Source organism: Lagenorhynchus albirostris, chromosome 20, assembly GCF_949774975.1.
Source record: "Lagenorhynchus albirostris chromosome 20, mLagAlb1.1, whole genome shotgun sequence".
Classification (NCBI taxonomy): Eukaryota; Metazoa; Chordata; class Mammalia; order Artiodactyla; family Delphinidae; genus Lagenorhynchus; species Lagenorhynchus albirostris.
The window spans coordinates 37,696,275-37,720,768 of NC_083114.1; the positions used below are offsets into that span (position 1 = coordinate 37,696,275).

The 24,494-nt window shown below is 41.5% G+C and overlaps 1 protein-coding gene across 4 annotated transcripts; it reads left to right on the forward strand.

Annotated features, from left to right (window-relative positions):
* Positions 1-1,117: 1,117 nt before the first annotated feature.
* Positions 1,118-21,606, forward strand: CBX1 (chromobox 1). 4 transcript variants are annotated; one of them, XM_060133952.1, is made up of 6 exons: positions 1,118-1,321; positions 3,752-3,853; positions 16,699-16,875; positions 17,352-17,529; positions 18,323-18,417; positions 21,026-21,606. In XM_060133952.1, the coding sequence occupies exons 2-6, from the start codon at positions 3,771-3,773 to the stop codon at positions 21,168-21,170; spliced, it is 678 nt and encodes a 225-aa protein (XP_059989935.1). In that variant the 5' UTR covers positions 1,118-1,321; positions 3,752-3,770; the 3' UTR covers positions 21,171-21,606. The 4 variants fall into 4 exon arrangements, with proteins under 4 accessions (XP_059989935.1, XP_059989936.1, XP_059989937.1 ...); XM_060133953.1 differs by lacking the exon at positions 3,752-3,853; XM_060133954.1 differs by lacking the exon at positions 3,752-3,853 and having other exon boundaries at positions 16,702-16,875.
* Positions 21,607-24,494: the final 2,888 nt, after the last annotated feature.

Below are 24,494 nucleotides of genomic sequence, written 5' to 3' on the forward strand. Positions count from 1 at the left end.
TGGGTTCTTACATGGCAATTCTCCAGAATCCTGCACAGTACCTGGCACAGCAAAACTGCTATATAAATGCAGACTCCTGCATTCTGGGGTGGAGTACAGTAGACTAGTTGCCTTTTTCCTTTCCCTTTGATTAGGAGGATGTTTGAATTCCAGGTAAGGGGGAAAACGTCACCTTGGTGGTAGAAGTTCTATTTAGTTCCTGATTGGATAAGGAAAAGTAGAGTAAGGGGGGGAGATCGAAAAACCCCACAAATATGATGTGAAGAAAAGAGACGAAGGAAATCTTGATCACCTACATTTTCTGTCAGGTAGGAGAAGAACATATTAATTCATTTAATCATTTAGTCAACAAATGTTGATTGACTACTGTATGCTAGGGATTGACTACTGTATGCTAGGGGCTGTACTGGGCCAAGGTTTCTGCCCTTACTGGAGTGGTGTTTTGAGTCCAAGAGAGAAGACAGACATGACAATAAAGTGGGGTGAATATTACGATGAGAGCGAATTCCCACGTGAGCGGGTTTGGGGACGGCAATCTAGTTGATATTAGAAGAATTAGAACACTTGTCCCAAAGAATAAGAAACATGTTTTTTTGCCTATTTCTGTGTTTCTTTGGGGAGGCTGGGTGAGGGAGGGGTGTTCATGGATAATGGGGGTTTTGGCACTAAAGCCACCCATTGGTGCAGCCAATGAGATACTATGATGACACCTACCAGGCGGACCTACCTAGCCTAAGGGGTCAGGGAATGCCTCGAAAGGGAAGTACTGTAATCTCAACGCCGAGACGTAGGAGCCTTACAGAGATCTGGTGAGAAACCTGTTATAAGATGCAAAATTTTCAAGGATGTGAACTACTGTCCAGAAGTGGTTGATATTTCAGACCAAGCATCAGACTCTCTTGTAAAACCACACGTTTTAACTTTCTAGGTTGCAGCTTTCTAAACTGCAGTCGCTTCGGCGGCACTAGCTATCGAAGAACTAAGTAAAACTCGAAACCCTAGTAAACTGTGCGTGGCGCCGTGGAAGGCGCGCAGCACTTCGGGTCTTGTAGTCTGGGACGGACTTCGAGTCCCATAGCGCTGTGCGGCGGGACGTCGCGCCTGCGTGATGCGGGCGGCGGGCAGCGCAGAGTGCGAGGCTCTTTTGTTCGGCTGAGGGGAGGGCCGTTGGCCGGGGCCTGCGGTACGCCGCTTCAGTGAGGGGCTCAACCGCGGTCAACCGGCTTGTTGCTTTTCTGGTCGCCACTCCCCTGGCCGGCCCGACAAGACGCGCTAGTAGCGCGGCACCGATTTCTCTCGGGCTCGTGGGCGCTGCTCTGAGGTGAAGAGCCCGCTAGAGGCGGGGAAGCAGGGGGGAGGCGCGCGGAGGCGGCGGCGGCGGCGGCGGCGGCGGCGGGAGCCCTGGATGAGGGGCCGCGCGCTCGCGGCGGAGGTCGGGAGCGGGGAGCGTGTCTGAATCCCGCGCCCTTCCCGCGCCGAGCTCTCCGCCGGGCGCAGTGAGTAGGACGACTGGCGCGAGAAGGATGGAGAGGGCGGGGCGGCGTCTCCTGAGCCAGAAATTGAAGCGATTCTGGGTGGGCCGAGCACTTGGGGGTCGCCCTTCGGGCCTGGGTAGACCAAGACAATGCTCCTTGGGTTGGGTGGGCGGCTGCGGGATTGGGCTGGAGAGAAAACACTGGGTAAATTGGGAAGGGGACGGACGGGGCAGCCTGGATGCTTGGACAAGCGTAGGGAGCGTTGATGACTGCGAGACCCGAGGTTTAGAAATGTAACCTGAGAATATATTGGGTCCAGCCGGGGCTGCCAGAGGAATTCCTCTTGCAGGGCTGGGGAACGGTAACTTCGAGGAAATTGTAAGGGTGGGCCGGGCGGCCCAAAGTGTGCTACTGGGGGAAGAGATCTGTTGAATAAATCGAGGAAGGGGCTAGAAGGAGGGGTAGTTAGTTATTTGCCTGGCTTGGCTCGGGTTGGGGGGCGGGGGGAGGCGGGGAGAAGCTGTCAGGGCAAGTGGGGCGGAGGTCCCGAGAGCATTTTCTGTGAGGTGTGAAGAAGAAAAGGGGGAAACTGGCCACCCCTTGCTTCCTGGTTGATCGGCAGTAAGAATAATGTGTGAAGAAAAGATGGAACACACTTTTTTCCTTTTTCCAGATTTTCCACTACCTTCACTCCTTGATTCCTTTAGGGAGTTAAAAAGTCCAAGTGCAGCTCTTGCTTTGATTCATAATTAGTTCCATACGTTTTTATCTGAGATTGTTGCTGGTCACAATTTCACTGCGGTGAAATTGTAGAAATGTGTAGATGAGTTCATATTTAAGGAATGAAGTTAACTTAGTGAGAGATTATGAGACGGTGTGGGAGGTTGAGAGAGAAAGTGGAAAAGTTCGTGAGATTGTGAGGTTTTTTTCCTTGGACTCTTAAGTTTTTTAGGCAGCTTGTCCTTCCTGGAAAATTTGAATACGAAGGGAGCAGTACTTTACCCCTTTTCCAAAACTTCAGATGAAGATTTTTCATGGATTGTTGCTATATTCAGACATGTATTGGTTGAGCTCAATTAAGGTGGAATTTACAAAAAGATCAGTTACGCTAGAACCTCTGGCCAGGGGTAAGCTGTCCTCAAATGTGTTAAGAATCAGGTCGCCATTTTGGAATAGTTCTAAAAGGTCCAGGGTTTTGGAATGAATGCAGGAATACAATTGGGAAATTAGTGCCAGTGCTCCAAGGTGCTTACAGATATTTACATGGAAAGTGCTATGACTGAAGTGCACAGTGTTGGAATCGGCCACACCTTAATAAAGCTTCAAGGCAGTTCAGAATCTTCAGTCATTTCCAATTTTCCCTCTGGTGCCATTTTCTTCATTGGCTGCTATAACCTAAATTGTTTTTCACTAAAAATGTAAATATTGTGTAGCTTGGTGTTTCTAGCTTCTTGATTAAAGGAGACCAAGTATGGGTACCCTATCCTTCTGCATTTTGACTACAGGATACTAATATTTTTATAATCATCTAAAGAAAGGAAGCAACCATTATATCTTCTGGTGCCCATTTTAGAGACTAGGAAAATGTCTCTTTTTGAATTCACACCACTTAAAGAGAATTGATGAATTTTTGTCATTTTCTAGTAGTTTATCCATTGAAATCTTCCTTTTTCATATACTCTTTCTCGTGGTATAACAGGTTTTGCATTAGATTTGATGGCTTTTTTGCATCATAGGTTATTTGGCTGAAGAGTTTTTGGAATAAGATGCTAATGGCTAGTTTATGGCCTATATAAGATGGGGCCATGCCTCTTGTTCATTCAAGTGTCTGACACATTGTTGACCATTCATATTGTTGAATGAATGGATAGGGCTTTGAGATCTTTTCTGAGAATCCCATATTAGTAGAATAGCCTGATGTGCATTTATGTAATCAATTGAATGGATAGGGCTTTGAGATCTTTTTTGAGAATCCCGTATTAGTAGAATGGCCTGATGTGCATTTATGTAATCAATTTGCCTGTTTTTGTTCTATGACGTTAGGCAGAGTAAAACTGTTGCCCTTGGCATGCTTGTCTTAGCCTATGTTTTTAATATACTCACCCTGGTATTAAATACAGAAAAGGTATGCAGACTGTGCAAGTGGCAGTTTTAAATACCTTAGGCAAGTACTAGGAGAGGACCCAGGTTCTGGGTTTCAACAGCAAGCTATATAGTATTTTGAATATTTTCTGTTATATAAGTATCTTGAAAAATCATTTGTGTCCTTTGTATAGAGTTAATAAGTATTTCTCAATGGCGATGTCTACTGAAAAATTGAATAGCCTTTCCACGATTAATTGGAGAAGTTGTTTGAATGAGGACAAAATTCTGATCCTGTAAGTATTTGAATAACTTGTTAAATCTTTCCTGCCTTTTAAGCTTTTATGATTTACTGACCAAAAGGGGGCAGCCTAATTTGTCTGTGAAATTGTGCCTTTCTTTAATAATAGCAAACACATTGAGGGCCTAACAGAACTATGGTATTTGAGAAGTTAATATCACTACTCTGGCTTTGTTTTGTTGTCTATGAATCCTTTGGTCTCTGCTCTTATTCTGGTCTTGCTTTCTAATCACTTTTATTTCATTTTAAACTAAAATATTTGCTTCAGGTATCACTGTGTTCTACTAATATTTACAGATCCCTATGGCCTCTAAACCCAAGCTATATCTATAGTTTCATTTCTATCAGCACCATGAAAAGGAGTTAGCCAAGCTTCTGGACACGTCTCAGATAAAATTCTAATTTTATTCACACACTGGTATTCTAGTCCTAGATCCTGGAATTCGAGGACAGGGATTTCTTTAAAAATGAAACTCCTGCCCACCCGGTATGTGGCACAAGTTCTTGTTTTCTGCGCAGTAAAGTTTTCCATCTGGAAAGCATTTGCCTCACAAACAGCCACAGCTAACAAACTGAAAGCAGTTTAGAAACATGAGTTAGGAGGACTACAAACTGAATATACTACACATGCCTTCACCTGCCTTTTGATGACTGGTATGTAGTTGCTAATGCTCAGCAAGGATACTTACTTCTTTGCAGATCCGATTTATTTGCTCATCATTCCCTAAAAAGCTGACAACTTTGGACTTCTGTTCCCTCATTATCTCAATCTGAGACATCCATTCTTATTGCCCATATAGGGTTCAACACCTTACACTGGGTCCAGACCTACCTTTGAGTGTCTGAGTAAAAATAGAAACAAAATGCTTTGGGAACCACAAGAAAAAGAGAAATAATATTTAGCTAAGTTGGGTAAGCATCATGGAAGAAGTAGCATTTGAGCCAGCTCTTGAAGGAGGGGTAGGATTTTGACTACTAGCCTTGGACAGGAGCACACTTCTTAATAATGAGCAAATCCATGCATGGAGGAAATGTGCAGGATATGTTCAGGTTGTACTTTTCTGTTTTGACAGGAGAATAGGTTTGTGAGGGAAGTAGGAGTATGGAATGGTTGGATCTAAAGGGTGTTAGATGTACATTGTGGAGTTTGGCCTTTTTTATAAGAAAGGAAGAGGAGACTTTGTAGAAAATTTTTTAGCAGTTACCTGCCACTTTCCTAATCAGTGTACTCCCACCTAAACTGGTTTACACACTGTCTGCCTCCGTTGCTTTTGTTAACAATAGTTCCTTGGGCTAAATCGCCTCCCTCCAGTCCAGTTTTTCAAATGCTATTGGAACCTTGCCTCAATCCCAGCTTTTCAAAACCTTTCTAATCACCCTAGCCATTTATTCTTCCAAGCCCCGGTAGTGCTTTGATGGCGGCTACTTCTTGCTTACATTTCTTTTGCTAATTACTACATACTCCTGTCATTTCTTCTATTGAAATGAACTTCAATTGCATTTGTACCTTTCTGGTATGTTTTTAATCGTACAGTCCTGGCTCTGTGTCTTACCCTTGAGCGGGGGACTTGGGGAATTTTTCTTTGCTTCGGTAAGCCTTAGTTTCCTCGTTTGTGAAATGGGCTTAATAGAGATGTTGTGAGCATTGAATTAAGTGCCTTTCTATGCATTAAGTGTTAAGTATTCAATAAAAGTTATTTTGTTATTACTAGTCCTTATGGGATTTTCAAAAGCCTCTACTTCCTGTGAGTCTGCATATGCTGCTAGCCTGGCCAAACAGTTCCATTTGCCTGGGTCTGAGGGGATTCCACATTCTGTGATGTGGAGCTTTCAGAAGCTTTCAGTGCTTTAGCTGGGATGAATTGGTCACCCTTTATTCCACCCAAGCTCTTAGTAAATCCTTATTGATTTGATTTGGTTTTTTAATAGATGGTATTAAAAGCTAGTAGAGCTGTAGTTATAAACTTTTATAGCCATTAACTGACTAGGTTAAACCTAAGCTAGAGGCAAAAGATGGGTAAGGAAAACAAGGAATGGAAAAAGGAGCTAGATGAAGGAATGAAGTGGGGAGTGAAATGCACGGTAATTATCATCTGGTCCTTGTCTGCTGCTCCCGCAATATAGCTCTTTCTACCTGGCCACACTTCTGTTCTTCAGATATAGCAAGCTCTTCTCACCCTAGGACTTTGAACCCACTATTCTTTAAATTTGGTACGTTTTTCTGATTTTTGCTGAGTTGTCTCCTTGTCATTTGGGTCTCTGTTTAAATGTTACTTAATCTGAAGATATTTTCTTTATAGCATTTATCACTAATGTTTTCTTGCTTCTTGTCTGTGCCCTACTCTGCACACGCATGCATGCATGCATACACTCCCACTCATGCTGACTCATTTGTCCACATTAGAATATAAACTCTAAGAGACCAGGGATTTTGTCTGTCTTGTTCACCCTATTTGTCTAGTGTCTCACGCATAATAGGCACCCAATATAGGTAATTGTTAAGTGAATGAATACTGTAGGAGCATGTTCACAGGAAGAGTTAACCTAAACTTAGTCTGGGGCTTCGGGGAAGCTTCTGATGATGACATTTTTTTAGCTAAGGGAATTAGTCAAGTGAAGAATGGAGCAAAGGGCAAGGTAATTGTGATTGATAGGGTTAGGTGCAGTGGTCTTCAGCTCAAATGCCCACAGATAATGGTATGAAGAGGTCTGCATTTTTACATCAGTGGCTAGTATTGAGAATGAATTGGGTTGGGAGTTATCCAGGCAAGAGATGGTGGTTGCTTGGAATAGGATGGTAGTAGTGGGACTAGACAAATGTATAAATTAAAAGATATTTAAGATATAAAATCAACAGAATTTAGTAAGAGACTGGATATGGGGTTTGAGTGGGGAGAAATCAAGAATGTCATAATTTTGTCTTGAACTCAGTAAAAGCTATATGAATTCTTAGAAAGACCATTCATTTAATTGGGTGATGGGCCTTTTTTAAAAGTATATCTGTAAAATCAGAGCCTGAAATCACAACCTCTGAAGTCATAGAACTTTACTGTATGAATCATTAAAACTGACTTTTGGTATTTATGTAGTTCTTCAGATATCTTAAAATTCCTTTTGCAAATAATTTTGTTGAAATTTTCCATTGTTTGTATCCAGAATTTACTTCCTTTTTCTCACCTATCTTATCTGTCTTCATAGGAACATAGATTCCTTTTGCCATTTACTACAAGGGCTTTCTTACTTTGTTTTGCTGCCTGGGTGAGACAAAAGGAAGAACATAAGAAATTCCTACACTTTAGGTATATGAAATGTGATTTCTCCGATTCTGGCAGCTCTTCTATCTCAGTCTTCCAGAAATGAGATCTTGGTTTCTGTTTTATAATTATTGGTCATTCATACCAGTCAGACCTGGGTCCTTCTTGAGTGTGTTCTGGAGCTGCTCTGCTGTTTTGAAAAACCTAGCCAGGGGACTTCCCTGGTGGCACAGTGGTTAAGAATCCGCTTACCAATGCAGGGGACACGGGTTCGATCCCTGGTCCGGGAAGATCCCACATGCCACGGAGCAACTAAGCCCGTGCTCCACAACTACTGAGCCTGTGCTCTAGAGCCCGCGCGCTCTAGGGCCCACATGCCACAACTACTAAGCCTGCGTGCTGCAACTGCTGAAGCCTGTGCGCCTAGAGCCCCTGCCCCACAACAAGAGAAGCCCACGCACCGCAAGGAAGAGTAGCCCCCGCTCGCCACAACTAGAGAAAGTCTGTGCACAGCAATGAAGACTCAACACAGCCAAAATATATTTAAAAAAGAAAGAAAAACCTAGCCATGAATTTCAGCCATATACATTGAACAAAAATGGTATTTTCTTAGAGTTCCTAATGCACTGGATTTCAGAGAGTTATCCTTACGCTTAAAGCAGTAAATAATCTAATGAAGTAGGTTATATATGCAAATATGTAAATAGATAATGAATGCCAGAAGGTCATAAAAGCTCACCTCAAAGGAATTCCATGAGAGTTGTTACACCAATTTTACAGATGAGAAAACTGAGTTATGCAGTAAATATATATAACTACCTATAAGCATAAAGTTTTGAGAGGTCAAGGACAGCAAAGATATCATGCTTCTGGTGCTCATACTAGCTTTCTTTTGGTGAAAGGAACTGTGAGGACCCTTCAGGCAGTGCTCTTCCAGTTTCATTTCTAGTACAAGAAAGGTCTAGAGTGAATGATGTTGAATGTGATGTAGAGGTTTTGTTTTCAAGAACATCAGTTATTACTTACTGTTCAGCCTTATTCTAAATTTTTATGGAGAAAGTAAAACGTTCACCTACCTTTTAGCTAACTATGAGAATTGATTTATGTCTGCAATAATGTATAATTTCACCTGAGGAATGTAGTTTCTGCCAGTCCTCTTACAGCAATGGCTTATATCCAAGGAATGCATCAGATCACCTAAGGAGCTTTTAAAGATGCAGGTGCCGTGGTCAAATCAACAGTGTTTGCAATAATAATAAATTGGAAACAACCGAAATTTTCATCATTAGGTAGATGGTTAGAGTATGGTGTGGCCATACAAGATGGAATACTATGCAGCTTAAGAATGGAGACCTTGGGCTTCCCTGGTGGCACAGTGGTTGAGAGTCCGCCTGCCGATGCAGGGGACATGGGCTCGTGCCCCGGTCCGGGAAGATCCCACATGCCGCGGAGCGGCTAGGCCCGTGAGCCATGGCCGCTGAGCCTGCGCGTCCAGAGCCTGTGCTTCACAACGGGAGAGGCCACAGCAGTGAGAGGCCTGCGTACCGCAAAAAAAAAAAAAGAGTGGAGACCTTTATGCAACAATGTCAGAGATGCATTACATTATATTAAAAGGCAAATTATAGAACTATAATAACTATTTTCACATATGTACATCTGGGTCAGTTTACATATAGAAGAACAGCTTTGACAGGTTTTGAGCCAGGGAACTTTGATTCCCTAATTGAATGTGAATACATGTATTATATTACAGTTAGAAAAACAAAATATTTTTTTAAATAATGCACATACACACACCCTACACTCTGACTCACTGGATCTGGGTATCTGTATTTATAAATTCCATAGGTGATTCTTATTCTCATGTAGGTGAAAGTTCTCTACTCAAGGTCTGCTTTCCTGTAAATTCTTTCTTAGTACAGATGGTCATCTCACCAGACCAGCATTCTAAATGTTTCACCTTAGTGTTTACCTCAAAAGGCCTACTGGTTTGTTTCAGAGGGCTGTAGCTGTTACCTTGTCCTCACATCTGGAATTTGACCTTTCAAGCTGGCAAGAAATCCGTATGGAAGTTCTGGGGTAGCCCGTTATAATTCATGTTTGTGATGGCAAGCAGGAGCTATGCTCACATTGTCTTCTCAGATCCTTCTCATATCGTTTCACTAGGACCAACTACAGCATACCTTGTTTTATTACACTTCACTTTATTTGAAGATACTGCATTTTTTACAAATTGAAGGTTTGTGGCAACCCTGTGTCAAGTAAGTCTATCAGTGCCATTTTTCTAACAACATCTGCTCACTTTATGTCTCTGTGTCACGCTTTGGTAATTCTTGCAATATTTCAGACTTTTTCATTACTATTATATTTGTTATAGTGATCTGTGATCAGTGATCTTTGATATTACTATTGTAATTGTTTTGGGGTGCCACAAACCATGCCCATGTAAGATGGCGAAACTTAATCTGCCAGCTGTTCCCCAGTTTCTCTCCCTTTCCTCAGGCCTCCCTATTCCTTGAGATACAACGAATATTGAAATTAGGCCATTTAATAACACTGCAATGGCCTCTAAGTGTTCAAGTGAAAGGAAAAGTTGTGTCTCTCACTTTAATCAGAATCTAGAAACGATTACGTTTAATGAGGAAGGCATGTTGAAAACTGAGATACGCCAAAAGGTAGGCGCTGCTTAGCCAAGTTATGAATGCAAAGGAAAAGTTTTTAAAGGAAATTAAAAGTGCTACTCCGGTGAACACATAAATGATAAGAAAACAAAACAGTCTTCTTGCTCATATGTAGAAAGTTTTAATGGCCTGGATCGAAGATTAAACCGGTCACAGCGTTGAAGCCAGCAGAGGTTGGTTCATAAGATTTAAGGAGGAAAGCCATCTCCATAACATAAAAATGCAAAGTGAAGCAGCAAGTGCTGACATAGAAGCTACAGCAAGTTATCCAGAAGATCTAGCTAAAATAATTAATGAAGTTGGCTACAGTAAATGACAGATTTTTAGTGTAGACGAAACAGCTTTCTATTGGAAGAAGATGCCATCTAGGACTTTGTCATAGCTAGAGAGGAGAAGTCAATGCCTGGCTTCAAGGGACAGGCTGACTCTCTTGTTAGGGGCTAATGCAGCTGGTGACTTTAAGTTGAAGCCAGTACTCATTTACCATTCCAGAAATCTTAGGGCCCTTAAAATCTACTAAATCTACTCTGACTGTGTTCTGTAAATGGAACAACAAAGCCTGGATGACAGCACATCTGTTTACAACGTAGTTTACAGCATGGTCTCCAGTCTCCTTTTTTGGTCTTAGCAACATGTGGTCCTTTTTTTCCAGACTGTTCTGTTTTCCAGTTTCTGACAAAAACTCTATTCAGCTTTTTCTATTGCCCAGTGCATCTCCTTAACAATAACTTTATCATTTTAAATCTTATTTCACATGAAAAAACTAATACTTGGTGTGAAAAGGGCTGCTGCACACAATAAAGTTATTTTATACCCACTGTTGAGACCTACTGCTTAGAAAAAAAGATTCCTTTCAAAATATTACTGCTCATTGACAACATTTGGTCACCAAGAGCTCTGATGGAGATGTACAAGGTTAATGTTGTTTTCATGCCTGCAAACGCAGCATCATTCTGCAGCCCGTGGATCAAGGAGTCATTTTGACTTTCAAGTCTTACTATTTAAGAAATACATTTTGTAAGGCTGTAGCTGCTATAGATAGTGATTCCTTTGATGGATCTGGGCAAAGTAAATTGAAAACCTTCTGGAAAGGATTCACCATTCTAGATGCCATTAAGAACATTTGTGATTCATCGGAAGAGGTCAAAATACCAACACTAACAGGAGTTTGAAAGAAGTTAATTCCAAGCCCTCATGGATGATTTTGAGGGGTTCAAGACTTAAGTGAAGGAAATAGACATGTGGTGGAAATAGCAAGAGAACTAGAATTAGAAGTGTAGTCTGAAGAGTGACTGAATTGCTGCAGTGTCATAATAAAACTTCAGCAGGTGAGTTGCTTCTTATGGTTGAGCCAAAAAAGTGGTTTCTTGAGACAGAATCTACTCTTGGTGGAGATGCTGTGAAGGCTGTTGAAATGACAACAAAGGATTTAGAATATTATACAAACTCATTTGATAAAGCAGCAGCAGGGTTTGAGAGGACTGACTCCAATTTTGAAAAGTTCTGTGGGTAAAAGGTTATCAAACAGCATGAATGCTACAGAGAAATCAGTTCGTGAAAGGAAGAGTCAGTCAGTGTGGAGAACTTCATTGTTGTCTTATTTTAGTAAACTGTCACAGCCACCCCATCTTTCAGAATGCACCACCCTAAATCATTCTGCAGCCATCAACATCAGGGCAAGACCCTTCCTTCATTAGCAAAAAGGTTGACTTGCTGAAAGTTCAGATGTTGGTTAGCATTTTTCGCAGTATTCTTTAAGGTAGTATGTATATTGGTTTTTTAGACATAATGCTATTATTGCTTAGTAGACTACAATATAGTGTAAACTTTTATATGCACTGGGAAACCAGAAAATTTGTGAGTCTCGTTTTATTGCAGGCGTCTGGAGGTCTGCCTGTATTCAAAACCAGAATGCCTAATCCTGTGTCTGATACTTCACTGCCTCTGCCTGCAAGTAGCATTGTTCCTCCTTTCCATTTTCTAGCTCCTAACTGTAGGAGTGGAGGGGGTATCCAGGAGAATTGCAACTGTGCTTTTTCTTTCTCTTAAAAGAACTATGAGTTCATGACTCTTGCTTCAGATTTACACTATTCCTGGATTTATTGGGACACTATAGAAGAATTTGGGGTTCTTAAAATTGGCATTTTCTCAGTAGTTCTCTGTAGCCTACTTGCTAGGCTACAAAAATTCAAAACTTCTGCACCATCTAGCACTTGTCAATTTAAAAGACTGAGAAGACTGCTGGGGCCCTAAAAACCAAAGCTTTGCCACTGCCTGCTGATTTAATTAACAATGTATACCTTCCATATTCCAGTAACCAATAAAAAATCATTGGTTTTTAAACACCTATACATATTCTAAGGTCTTTTTTGAAAGAAAATCATTATCCACACTTCCTTATTTACTGATGACAAATTGTAGAGAGGACTGAAGTCAGACCTTTCAGTCCTGTCCTCGTAGAGGCTGGAGGGAAATTTCTCCTGTAAGTGTGTAGCTAGCTCCTAGTTCTGTGTGTGCAGCAGGGCCATTAGCCCAGTCCTGCTGGGAGATGTCCACACTGAAGTGATGTATTTTTTGTTAATTGTGTGACCTTAGAAGATTTATTTCATGTAAATGTATTGTGTTATCTCTGAGGTGTCAATAACATCTGAATGGCTTATTTTATAGGATTGTTTCAAAGATCAAATGAGATAACATGGTAGCACTTTGTAAACTGTAAAGTGCAATACAAATGTAACGTATTATTTTTCTAGGCATCTTAAAATGTAGCAGACCCAGTAAATATTTAGGTAAAATTGTAGCAGCTTAACTAGGTTAAGGATTTTTTGTCTGAAACATCGTGATGAGCCTTAAGAAGACTTTTTTTTTTTTTTTTTTTTGGGCTACGTTGGGTCTTCGTTGCTGTGTGCAGGCTTCCTCTAGCTGCAGTGAGTGGGGCTACTCTTTGTTGCGGTACGCAGGCTTCTCATTGCGGTGGCTTCTCTTGTTGCGGAGCACGGGCTCTAGGCATGCGGGCTTTAGTAGTTGTGGCACACAGGCTTAGCTGCTCCGTGGCATGTGTGATCTTCCCGGACCAGGGCTCGAACCCATATCCCTTGCATTGGCAGGCAGATTCTTAACCACTGCGCCACCAGGGAAGCCCCCTTAAGAAGACTTGTCCAAAGATTCTTTTCTAATCTTTTTATTTATTTATTTAGGCTGCGCTGGGTCTTCATTGCGGTGCAAGGGCTTCTCTAGTTGTGGCGCGTGGGCTCAGTAGTTGGCAGCGCATGGGATGCATTGCGGTATGTGGGATCTTAGTTCCGCGAACAGGTATCAAACCCAGGCCCCCTGCATAGGGAGCACGGAGCCTTAACCACTGGACCACCAGGGAAGTCCCTAAGATTTCTGAGTTAATTTAGAACTGTTAGCCCTTGTGTACATCTTGTGATGTTCTAGTATATACCTTGACCCTTTGTTCAATGATTATGGCACTTTTAATGCCATAATTTGGTTGCCAGGATATTTAGGGAGAGTGGCAAATAGCATTGAATAAAGGCATTTTTCCATTATGCTACTACGCTGATCTGAGTTACTTTGAATATCCTTGCCAAGCAATTCCAGTTGAAAGCCCTCCTTCCAGATGTCACTGCTGGTATTTGGAGATTGCCATATTCAGGGAGAGGTGGTCTCTCTTGAAATAATCGATTTGGAAACTATATGCAAATAATTGGCCTGTCATAATATTTAAGGGAGCTCTTGGCTTGTCTGAAGGTGCTATCGATAGATTCTGTAGGAAGAGTGGGTTGTGTATTTAATCCACTTCTCTACTGATTTTGACAAATGGTTTATTCAGGACCCCAGAGAAGTACCTATAAATAAGGAAAACACTCACACTGGGAAGCCTGGCTGAGAGTCTCCAATATAAAGAGAATCCAATCCCTGGAGGTAGTAAATGCTGGGATGAGCCAGTTAAGAAAACTCAAAAGAGAGAAATGGAAGTGTGTTTTCTACATTCTTCACTTCTCATTTGAGTTGCTCTTAGGACAATGAATTTAAGTGAGTAAAGATGAAAATCAAGCGGTCTCACTCTAGATTTCCCTATTTGGGGGTTTTCTTTACCTAACCTAAAGGATTATATTCTTATGCTATGACTCTTTCTCCTTGAGGCCATGCTAACTATAAAGGGAGGGGAGGCCTGCAGTAGCTAGAGATGAGCTAGAAGCTGTCCCTACCTTTTTGTTTTGTAGTAACAGGATCAGATGGGCAGGATTCAGTGTTATTTCTTTTTGTAAGACAAATGTAGCTATTAATGTAGATAACGCAGAGCCTTCAATATCTCTGAATTCTGAAGCCAGAGTGATAAGACTGCCTTTCCTTTACTTTCTTAAATTTAATTACTTGGGAGAGGGGTTATTAGGGGACAGTTACTGGTTTGGGGTTGTCTGTAACCCGTTGTTTTTCTGTCTGTTGAGAAAGGGAGTAGCTTCCAATTTCTGAGTCCAAACTAATGTAGGGAGTTGTGGTACCCTTTGTTATTGAAAGGTGATTGTCAATTTATTTTTCTTTGCACATTAACTGATGCATGAATCTTGCCACCCCTTCAACTGACAGTGAAAGGAAGCAAGCAAGGAGTAGCACTTGTTCTTCGGAGCAAACACTACTGCATTTATCCAAAAGAAAAATTAGACTTTTTTTCCTTTCCTTATAACACTTGTCATGGCAATCAGATTCTGAAAACCTGAAAGTATCTCCCTCCAGGAAGAAGCAACAGGCTCTGAATCAGAGGCACAATGAAGCTAGCCAATAATTAGCAAAAGGTGACATTCAATACACTGATTAGTCTGTTCAGTAACAATAAAAGGAAAACTCATGGCACTAAAAGATGGGTTGGGGAGGGAAGGAAAGCAGAATCTTTGGTATGTAAATGGAGAGGAACAGTCTCAGTGCAGATGTGTGTTTTGAACTGTGTGGACAGGGGCATTGGGTGTGGCCTTAGGCCACACTGAAAGCATCTCAGAAAACTTTGTGTGTGTGCCACTCAGCAAAAGTTCAGAATACCTTTAGTGGAAGAGGTATCTATATCTTTTTCTTACCAGACATTAGGTTTCAGGAAGACAGGGACCATTACTTACTCTCTTGAATCTCCAGTCTCCAGCAATGCAGAATTTTCTAGTAGCCAAATGTTTGTTGTTTCAGTAAGTCAGCATTGCTTATATATGCAGACATGAGACTATCTCAGAGTATAAACCTAAATAAGCATCTGTAGATACTATAACTGATTCATATTGATGAGCCTGACTTTTAGTAAAGGTTTGTTATATTTCATATAGTCTATAGATGAACTCTTTCTAAAATACATTCTGTCTACACGTGCCAATTTAAAACTATTTAGAAGAGCCTACCTTCACTGACTCCTTTTCCCAAGGATGCTAGGAATAACCAGTTTAAACCCCAATTAGCATTGCCTTAAATTCAAACATGAAACATGGTAGTAACTACTTTCTTGTCTTGGATCATCTGCCATACTCTTGGTTGTTTGTATTTCCTTCTGGGCAGCTAATGTATCTATCAATTTGTAGACTGCAGCCAGTTTTGTAGATCAATTTTGTTGTATAGGTATCTTATGGCGCCACCTACTGACACATTTGTAATCATAAGGCTTTATGCTTACCAACAGTCAAGAGTTGTATGAAGGACTAAAGAAGATAGATTTATAGGGGACTGGAATTTTAGCACTGGAAAAACCCTTAGAGGTTACCCAGCCTGATGATATATTTTACAAAAGAATAAATTCAGGTTCTGTTATCTGTGATACCCACCTTTTTTCCCCCATTTATTTCCAAATTCGTTTAGAGAATCCCATGGTCATTCTGGCATTTTTATGAATCCTTCTCAGCCTTAGAAATAAAAAGTAGAATAAAAAGTTCACAAGAAACTTGAGAATTATAAATTAATGGTGGCATTCAGAAAAGACTACATAAAGAACCTTAAGGGGACTCAAAAGAGATTGTGTTTAACAATGCAGAAGAATTGCTTATATTATATATGCATATACAGAAGGGAAAATTAAACTAGATGTTTAATAAATAGGACAAGCCATTTCCCTTAGTAAAAATCCAAGTCCAATACTGTGATGAAATTGAAAAACATTCAGAGAATTAGAAAGTATGGATCAGAGGATTATATGTATATAGGTTTGATGTATAGACCTTATTTTTAGGAGAATTGCTTTTTTTCAAATTAGTGTAATATTTTAGATACCATAAGTAAAGGGGTATTGGGAGCTTTTTTAACTTAGGAGGAATGGGTATAAAAGTTTTAAGTGGATATGCAAGAATAAAGAAGTTTTGCTATGAGATTAGTTGGGGCTGTTTTAGAAAACTAACTTTCTAGCTGAACATAGAAAACTCTTGGGTATTGAAGATGAATAGGCATAACATTTATTGAAGCAGAATGCACTGTTTTTTGTAAGATTTATTTATTACTTATTTATTTTATTATTTTTGGCTGCATTGGGTCTTAGTTGCGGCATGCGGGATCTTCGTTGAGGCATGCGGGCTCTTCGTTGCAGCACACAGGCTTCTCTCTGGTTCTGGCGTGCGGGTTTTGTATCTAGTTGTGGCACTCAGGCTCCAGGGTGTGTGGGCTCTGTAGTTTGCGGCACACAGGCTCTCTAATTGAGGCGCACGAGCTCAGTAGTTGTGGCACATGGGCTTGGTGGCCCCATGGCATGTGGGATCTTAGTCCCCTGACCAGGGATCGAATCCATGTCCCCTGCATTGGAAGGTGGATTCTTTACCACTGGACCACCAGGGAAGTCCCAAGCGTGCACTATTAAAATCATCGATGATGTCCCTGGTTTTATCCAAATATTCTCCTAAGAGTGTACCCTAACGTCCTTTTTATTTCCTTTATCATTTTAGCAGCGTCACCCTTTATACCAGAAAGCTGGCGGGCACTATGGGGAAAAAACAAAACAAGAAGAAAGTGGAGGAGGTGCTAGAAGAAGAAGAAGAAGAATATGTGGTGGAAAAAGTTCTTGACCGTCGAGTGGTAAAGGGCAAAGTGGAGTACCTCCTAAAGTGGAAGGGGTTCTCAGAGTAAGTTTCATTGACCCAGGAAAATCCATTCATTTGGTCACCAACTATTTCTCAGGAGACTGGTAATGTGCATGACCCAGGGTGCACTGATGGGTACGTTGTGACTCAGGCCTGGCCTTCACAGCTTATAGTTTAATTAGGAAAATGACCTACATGTACAAAGTGCTATCATGCAAGACTGATTTCTGATGAGCAGTTTTGTGTGTGGCTTTACACTGATCCAAGTTTGCAAAGAGAGAGTAACTTTCTTTTGAAGGAGGCAAGTTTCTAAGCTTTCAATTTGTACTAAAAAGCCCCCTACTGCCTCCCAAAAAATGTCAACTTTGTCAGGTTCTTGGTCTTGGACAGAATCCAGTTATATTTTATCATTAACTCCTCTGTTCCAAGGACACCAGGTTTTGTCCTCCTGTGCTTCTCCTTAGTGTGAGTGTGCTAACTTTGAGTGGAAATTGTGACTTGTGTGCCTCTGGTTTCAGTGAGGACAACACATGGGAGCCAGAAGAAAACCTGGATTGCCCCGACCTCATTGCTGAGTTCCTGCAGTCACAGAAAACAGCACACGAGACAGATAAATCGGAGGGAGGCAAGCGCAAAGCTGATTCTGATTCGGAAGATAAGGGGGAGGAGAGCAAACCAAAGAAGAAGAAAGAAGAGGTAAGGCTCGAAGTAAGAATTTTTACTAGCCTAGAATTCATGCTGCTGTCAAAGAAGGTGAAAGATAATTTAAGCACTTTTGTTCTGCTGCTCCTTAGATCTCAGCAGCTGGCTCTCAATCCTTTTGGAATGTTAGATAGGCTAATGCTTTAAAAATGTTTGAGAGGGGCTTCCCTGGTGGCGCAGTGGTTGGGAGTCCGCCTGCCGATGCAGGGGACACGGGTTCGTGCCCCGGTCTGGGAAGGTCCCACATGCCGCGGAGAGACTGGGCCCGTGAGCCATGGCCGCTGAGCCTGCGCGTCCAGCACCTGTGCTCCGCAACGGGAGAGGCCACAACAGTGAGAGGCCCGCGTGCCGCAAAAAAAAAAAAAAAGTTTGAGGGTTCAATCTCATGAAGCCACATAATCTACTCTTATTTTATGTGAGGTTCAAGAACAGTAAGTGCAAGGGAATTCATTCCTGTGAGGAGATGGCTGTCAATGTTTTAATCATTACAGGTTTTAATCTATTCAATACCGTAAAGTAAGGTACCTTTCGAGGGTGAAGAACAGTTGTGAACATTTATTTTGCTTGAGATGTGGGTCCCTTTTTACATATGGGGAAACCTCAAGCACTTCAAAACTCGACGGAATAATCACTCAGAAGGATTCTAAAAGGCTTGTGACTTAGAGCCAAAGATTTGGTGAAATATTGGCAAAAGGGTTTGATAACATTGTCAGAGAAACAGGAGTTGCTCCAGTCCGGATAACAGTCCCATATAGTTAAAATTGTTCCATCTCTGTGGTTTTTACAGTCAGAAAAGCCACGAGGCTTTGCCCGGGGTTTGGAACCGGAGCGGATTATTGGAGCTACAGACTCCAGTGGAGAACTCATGTTCCTGATGAAATGGTGAGTCTGCCAGTGGCTCTGTGTGGTTGTTTTTTTCTTCTCCACATCTGTTCCATGCCAGAGGAAAAGAGCTGGACCTTCAAAATTCCAGTCGCCCAGGTGTGAAATCTTTAAGATGGCATAGTCCTTCGATAGTGACCCTCGGCCTGACTGCCAACCTGGACTCGTGAGTTACAGGTAGGGGCCCTTAGGATTCTTGGATCTTTGCCCATTTTTTTTTAGGAGGTGGGAGACAATCTGGAGTACAGAGGGTATGGGGAGGAATCACATTTCACTCATGTAAATAAAGGGGGAAAAAAAGAAATGTGATTGAACCACCCTCCCCTTCCACCACCTCCTTAATAAAGATCGGGCTGGCCCCAGGATCAGAAATTCTGTTAACTTCTCAGGGTTAGGAAAGAATTTCTGTAGCTCTTCCTTTGTCCTTGACTGTTAGATCCTCTCCAGTTTGTGCAGATTCTACAATTGCAGTATCTGCCAGCAGGGGTCAGCAAGGCCCCTTTACTATACTAAGCATACAGAGAAGCCTGCTTTTTTCCATTATAAGTATAAATACCAGTGGTGGTAGTACTCCATGAAACAGCTTAATGAAAGCAGTTGTCTTGAGAATCTTAAGAACTGTAATTAACCCAAAATTCTCTATAATTTCTCTATTCTCTGTCCAAAAGGAAAGCTTTCTTCCCTTTTTCTTGCTTGTTGGAAGTGCTTGTTCTCCTCCCCCCCAAAGTGAAGCTCAATCATTGTCCTTAAAATATAAATTAGGAGTGAATAATCCTAAGCCTGTGCCAAAGAAGGCAGCATTCTAGGGGCTTTGTCCTTTTGTCAGTCTAGAACCTTCTCGGAAACTCATATCTGTACTAATTCCTCTCCTTTAGAAGGTGGCAGGAGAGGCCTAACTTGAACACTGAAAGCCTATGGCACAACCGGCTAAAGCTCTTTTTTTTTCCCATGCACTCCCTAGGTGTTTACTGACTCTGACCTTCTTTTAGCTTATTTATTGCTAGCCTGTAGGAGAAAAGTTCATTTTTAAGGTGCTGCATATGGGAGAAAGGAATTAATACCAGGACTTATTCAGTCCAACTAGAATACACTTTCTCTGGCTGCATGTGACCAGTCTGAGTAATGGTAGCACCTCCTTATTGCTTGACACTACATTCCTTTGGTCACTCACTAGTGTGTAAAGATTATAGCTGAATGTAACTCTGCAAGTTAAGATTGGATGTTGATTATTAAACCAAGTTCACTTTAAAGTGATTTTCCTGGAGAATGGAGATACTTGTTCATTTCCCAAAGTAGCTATTTTTCTGTGCAGTGAAAAGACTGAACTCTTACTTCAAAGGCTGTTGTTGCATTGTCAACAAGGGGCAGCCTGCTTCAGGTTCCCATGCTGTTATACTCCTTTTCCTTCCCATTCTCGTCTGTTTTTCAAAATCATACCTTACTGGCTTACTCTTCCCTGGTTCCGTGGGGCTGTGTGGCTTTGGTGTACCTGTTGCTGGAGTTCTGGAAGTTTGGGGTAGTGTCTCGTCAGAGATCCCATCATATATATCTATCTGCTGCCTGCCCTATGCTATTGCTTCCATCTAGGATGTTCCCAATGACCTGAAGATAGCTTACCCCTAAGTCCCTTGTAATATGTATGTGGTTTTCAATTTCTGAGAACATTTTAAAATTCAGAAAAAATATGGAGAATTATGTAACAGTCCCTTTATTTTCTATCTCCCAGTTTTGAAGCACCATTTCAAAGCACCTGGGAGTTGTGGCCTGTCTGTGAGCATGGCACTTGGTAGTGTTAAACAGTATGATTATGAGTAAGCAAGAAAGTGTCCACCTGCATTGGCTCTGGTCAGTGCCAAATTGGTATTAAATCTTACTATCCAACATGGTATTAAATCCTATTACCAAGCCAAGATCTCTCCATGGGCTTTTAGCAGCTGGGATATGGCTTTGGAAGAGTATGGTAGCCTCTCTTATTTCCTCAGAGAATCTGAGAGTCATGGTTTTGTATGTGTGTGTGCGGCCTTTCCCAGGGGTTCAGAGTTAGCTTTTGACAAAGATATCTAGAGGGCATTTTCAATGGGAGAAGATCTCCGAGGATATTACTTGGCTAAAAGCTGCTAGTAAATGATGCTTACACCATATTATCATCCTTCCCTGGCCTGCTCTTCTGGAATTAATATTTTATTAATTTATTTTTTATAAATTTTTTAAAAAATTTATTTTTGGCCGCATTGGGTCTTTGTTGCTGCGTGCGGGCTTTCTCTAGTTGCGGTGAGCAGGGGCTACTCTTTGTTGCGTTGCGGTGTGCGGGCTTCTCATTATGGTGGCTTCTCTTGTTGCAGAGCCAGAGGCTCTAGGCACACGGGCTCAGTAGTTGTGGCTTACGGGCTCAGTAATTGTGGCGCACAGGCTTAGTTGCTCTGCAGCATGTGGGATCTTCTGGACCAGGGCTCGAACCCACGTCCCCTGCATTGGCAGGCAGATTCTTAACCACAGCGCCACCAGGGAAGCCTGGAATTAATATTTTAAAAGCCCAAGCCCTTGGGTGATCCAAGTTAGGAGACTACTAGTACCTGGTCTCAAAGTCTCTTTGTGCTTTGTTCTGCAGGAAAAACTCTGATGAGGCTGACCTGGTCCCTGCCAAGGAAGCCAATGTCAAGTGCCCACAGGTTGTCATATCCTTCTATGAGGAAAGGCTGACGTGGCATTCCTACCCCTCGGAGGATGATGACAAAAAAGATGACAAGAATTAACTCTCCTGAGTACCAGCCCCTGTCACATCTGACTGTGGGTTTCAGGTGGGGAAAGAAGGAGATCTACTTGTCTTGACACCGTAGAGGGGGCTTGAGAAGATGTCCTTTGAAGAGCCAGTATAGTTTCTGTGCCCTACAGCAGCCCAAGTGCTTTAAAGCCGCTCCATGCTGTATAGTTTGCACACCCATCCCAGTGGAGGGGAAGGAGGGTCAGTGTTTCAAGGCAACCCATTCTGAACTTTGCTGAGAAAAGCAAAGGGCCTTCTATGAAGGACAAAACTTGCAGAATGGGATGTGGGAGAGCAAAAGATACTGCAGATCTTCAAAGAGCATCTCCACAACCCACAGCCTTCTTCCCAATAGTGTTAACTCTGCATTTTTACAGCGTAGCATGTATGTAGTTTTTGGCTATTTCTGGTGTGTTATTTGGGGTGGGAGGGATGGGGTGGGGAAGAAGGGAGATGGGTTAGGATCATTTTTGTTAAAATTTGGGGCCTGTTGGGGGGAAATGGTGAAAGAAAGGAAAGAACAACTAATGATGATTTGGTTCTGTGTCCAGAATATTTCATCCTTTCAAAAAATGTCATTGGCAACCTAAATGAGGACTGTGAGAGACTGTTTAAAAGCTGTGAATGCCTGAAACTTAGAAGCCAAGGTGTTGCCTGCCTGAGCTTAATGCTGTTCCCAAAAAGCATTAAGCTTTGGTAACTTCTTAACTTCCCAATTAAGAAGTTACCAAAGCCGCCATTTGGGGGATGGAAACTGGTTGAGGAAAAGTCTTATTGGAGTGTATACACAGGCAGATCATTCTGTCTTAGAGGTGCTAATTCTTGAAATCGACAAGAAGACCCTTTCTTTTCCAATTTTGAAGTTATAAATATCAGCTTCTCCATCCAAGCCACTGGCTGAAGTATTTGGGGAAGGGCAGAGGGTGGTATAGGAGATGGGAGAGTAGGCAAAGACAAGGGCCGGTGCTCTTAGGGTGGGAAACTCTTGGAGCCTCTGTTTTTTGAACTTTGAAACCATTGGTGGCAGGGTTCAGTCACTGACAGCACAAGTTCACTGAGTCACTTCAAGAGTTGAATGATTTCTGAAGCCCTGGTCTCAGGAGATTAAATTTTCATACTGGGGCAGTGGTTCACTTTAAAACAAAACACATTTTTTTAATCCTAAGAATTAACTAAAACCCAAAATGCTGTCTTGAATCATGAGATCCATCAGTTCTTGACATCATTTAGACCTGCATCTAGAACTCCGTTGTAAAATCTTTTTAGGCATGTGTTAGGTTTCTGTGAAAACTTTTGTTTTTAAATGTTAAACTTCATACCAACACTGTCAGTTTTTGTCTTAATAAAACTATAGATTTATAATCCTTGATTTTTGTCTTGTCTTGCCAGAAACACTCCTTGCCTTATTATTATTTTATAGATTGAGCCTCTTTGGGAACAACTTCCACACTTGAATGGTTTTATTTCTTAAATACTGTAGGCTTGAAAATCTAGTGTCTGGTGTGGATCTTTCTTTGACACTGAGCATTTATAATTGATACAGAGATTATAAAGATTGTCGCATCATTCTGTCTTCATACTGCTCAAAGTTCGTTCAGCACTCTGTGACCTGATAGCACTTCCAAAATATGATACGTTTGGAAATACAGGTTTTGGGGTTAGGTTTAGATCCTGGCTCAGGTATTTCATAGATTTGTGTGACCGTAGCTAAAGTCAGCTTCTCCAAACTTTTCAGGAATTGGTCCTGTGTTTGATCAGTGAATTAAAATGTCATCCGTTTTCTTAACATCATTTTCTGCCTATAATTCTAGAGCCAAAATGGGACTAGATTCTTGTCAGTTATAAAAGGGGAAATAGGATTTCCACTGAGATCAGTTCAGCTCTACGCATTAGTGCAAAGCATTTGTTCCAAATAAACTGAGTGTAGGTATACTTTTTTCAGAAAGCCTCCTAGGAGTTTAGGGAGACATAAATGGAGCTGGAGAGGTCTTCCTCTGCAGAGGTCTGAGTGTGTCCTTGTAGTTGGCAGCAGCAGAGCAGTCTGTAGCTAGTTAAGAGAGTTGGGGTGGGCAGATATATCTGGTTCTGTTCTCCATCATCAGATGCACTGAAATTAGCCTTCAGTCTTGGTGCTTGTCCAAGATATGGGGTGCTATTCAGCTTTAGCCTTAACCTTTGAACCTATTTCACTGTCACTGCTGGCATTCCTGAGCTCTTTTAAAACCATATCATTCTTCCCCATGGAAGACACTGAAATTGATAATGCACGTTGAAGTGAAGATATGCAATTTTGTTATCTTTAAAAGCCAATTATCACACATTTCTAGATTCAAGGGTTAAGGATACATTTTTCTCAAGTGATCGCTGAAGCCACAAATGCATGCAGAAATGTCAGGGGAAAAAATATACATAGGCACAACAAATCTTAAGTCTGCTTTCAGAAAGTATTCGTAGAGCATTTCTTTAGGAAATACAAAAACATGTCAGATGCCTTCAACAAAATTGCATCATATTAGACCTCTAGCCCAGGAGTTGAGGAGATACAGATTGTTACCTTAGTTACCATTACAAAAGAACAAGAGCTTACTAATTTGGTGACAGAATCATTATCAGCTGTCCTACACTGGCAAAGCCAGTCAAAGAAAATACCTTGTTCCTTCACTGCCTTCAGTTGAGTTTCAAGTTAATACAGTAAATACAGAAACACTCTTGTCAACTGACAGTGCTCAGGAATAATTGTTTCTGCTTTCCAATGGCATTTGAAAGTTTTGACTACCCATTTTAAATAATGTTTAATAATTGATTTTTAAGTACTTATTTTCCAGTATAATCTTACAGCTCAACTTGATTTTAACCCTTGGCTATTTAGTGTTTGACCATGTGTACACAGCACATCTTTATAGTCTATGGCCTGTGGCATTGGGAATCTGTATTACAAGGTAATTATTTTCCTCATAGAGAAAGGGTCGGGGGGGAGTGCTAGAACAAATCGCTACTCCAAAATAATTTGGTGGAATTGAAACTCTGAAATCCAAATTTCTGCAATGGCTCCAAATCCTGAACTATGTATGGACCTGAGTTCTGTTTGAGATCAAATTTATCTGATCAAGTCATACTAATCTGATGTGCAAGTTGGGCCTTCTCATGAACATCATGAGGATGTTCTCATTTAAAACTCAGAACTGATAGGAATGAACTAAGTCCAGGCTCAGTGTTTTCCCTCTGCTAGAATTTATTTTTTTTATTTTTATTTATTTTAATTTTTGGCTGCATTGCTGCGCGTGGGCTTTCTCTAGTTGCGGTGCGTGGGCTTCTC

What these genes read in the sequence shown, in the direction of transcription:
- CBX1 (XM_060133952.1), top strand. Translation starts at nt 3,771, where the DNA reads ATGGCGATGTCTACTGAAAAATTGAATAGCCTTTCCACGATTAATTGG. An exon ending in CAAAGAAGAAGAAAGAAGAG is followed by an intron (nt 17,530 to 18,322) that starts GTAAGGCTCGAA and finishes TGGTTTTTACAG; the next exon opens with TCAGAAAAGCCACGAGGCTT. An exon ending in CTCATGTTCCTGATGAAATG is followed by an intron (nt 18,418 to 21,025) that starts GTGAGTCTGCCA and finishes TTTGTTCTGCAG; the next exon opens with GAAAAACTCTGATGAGGCTG.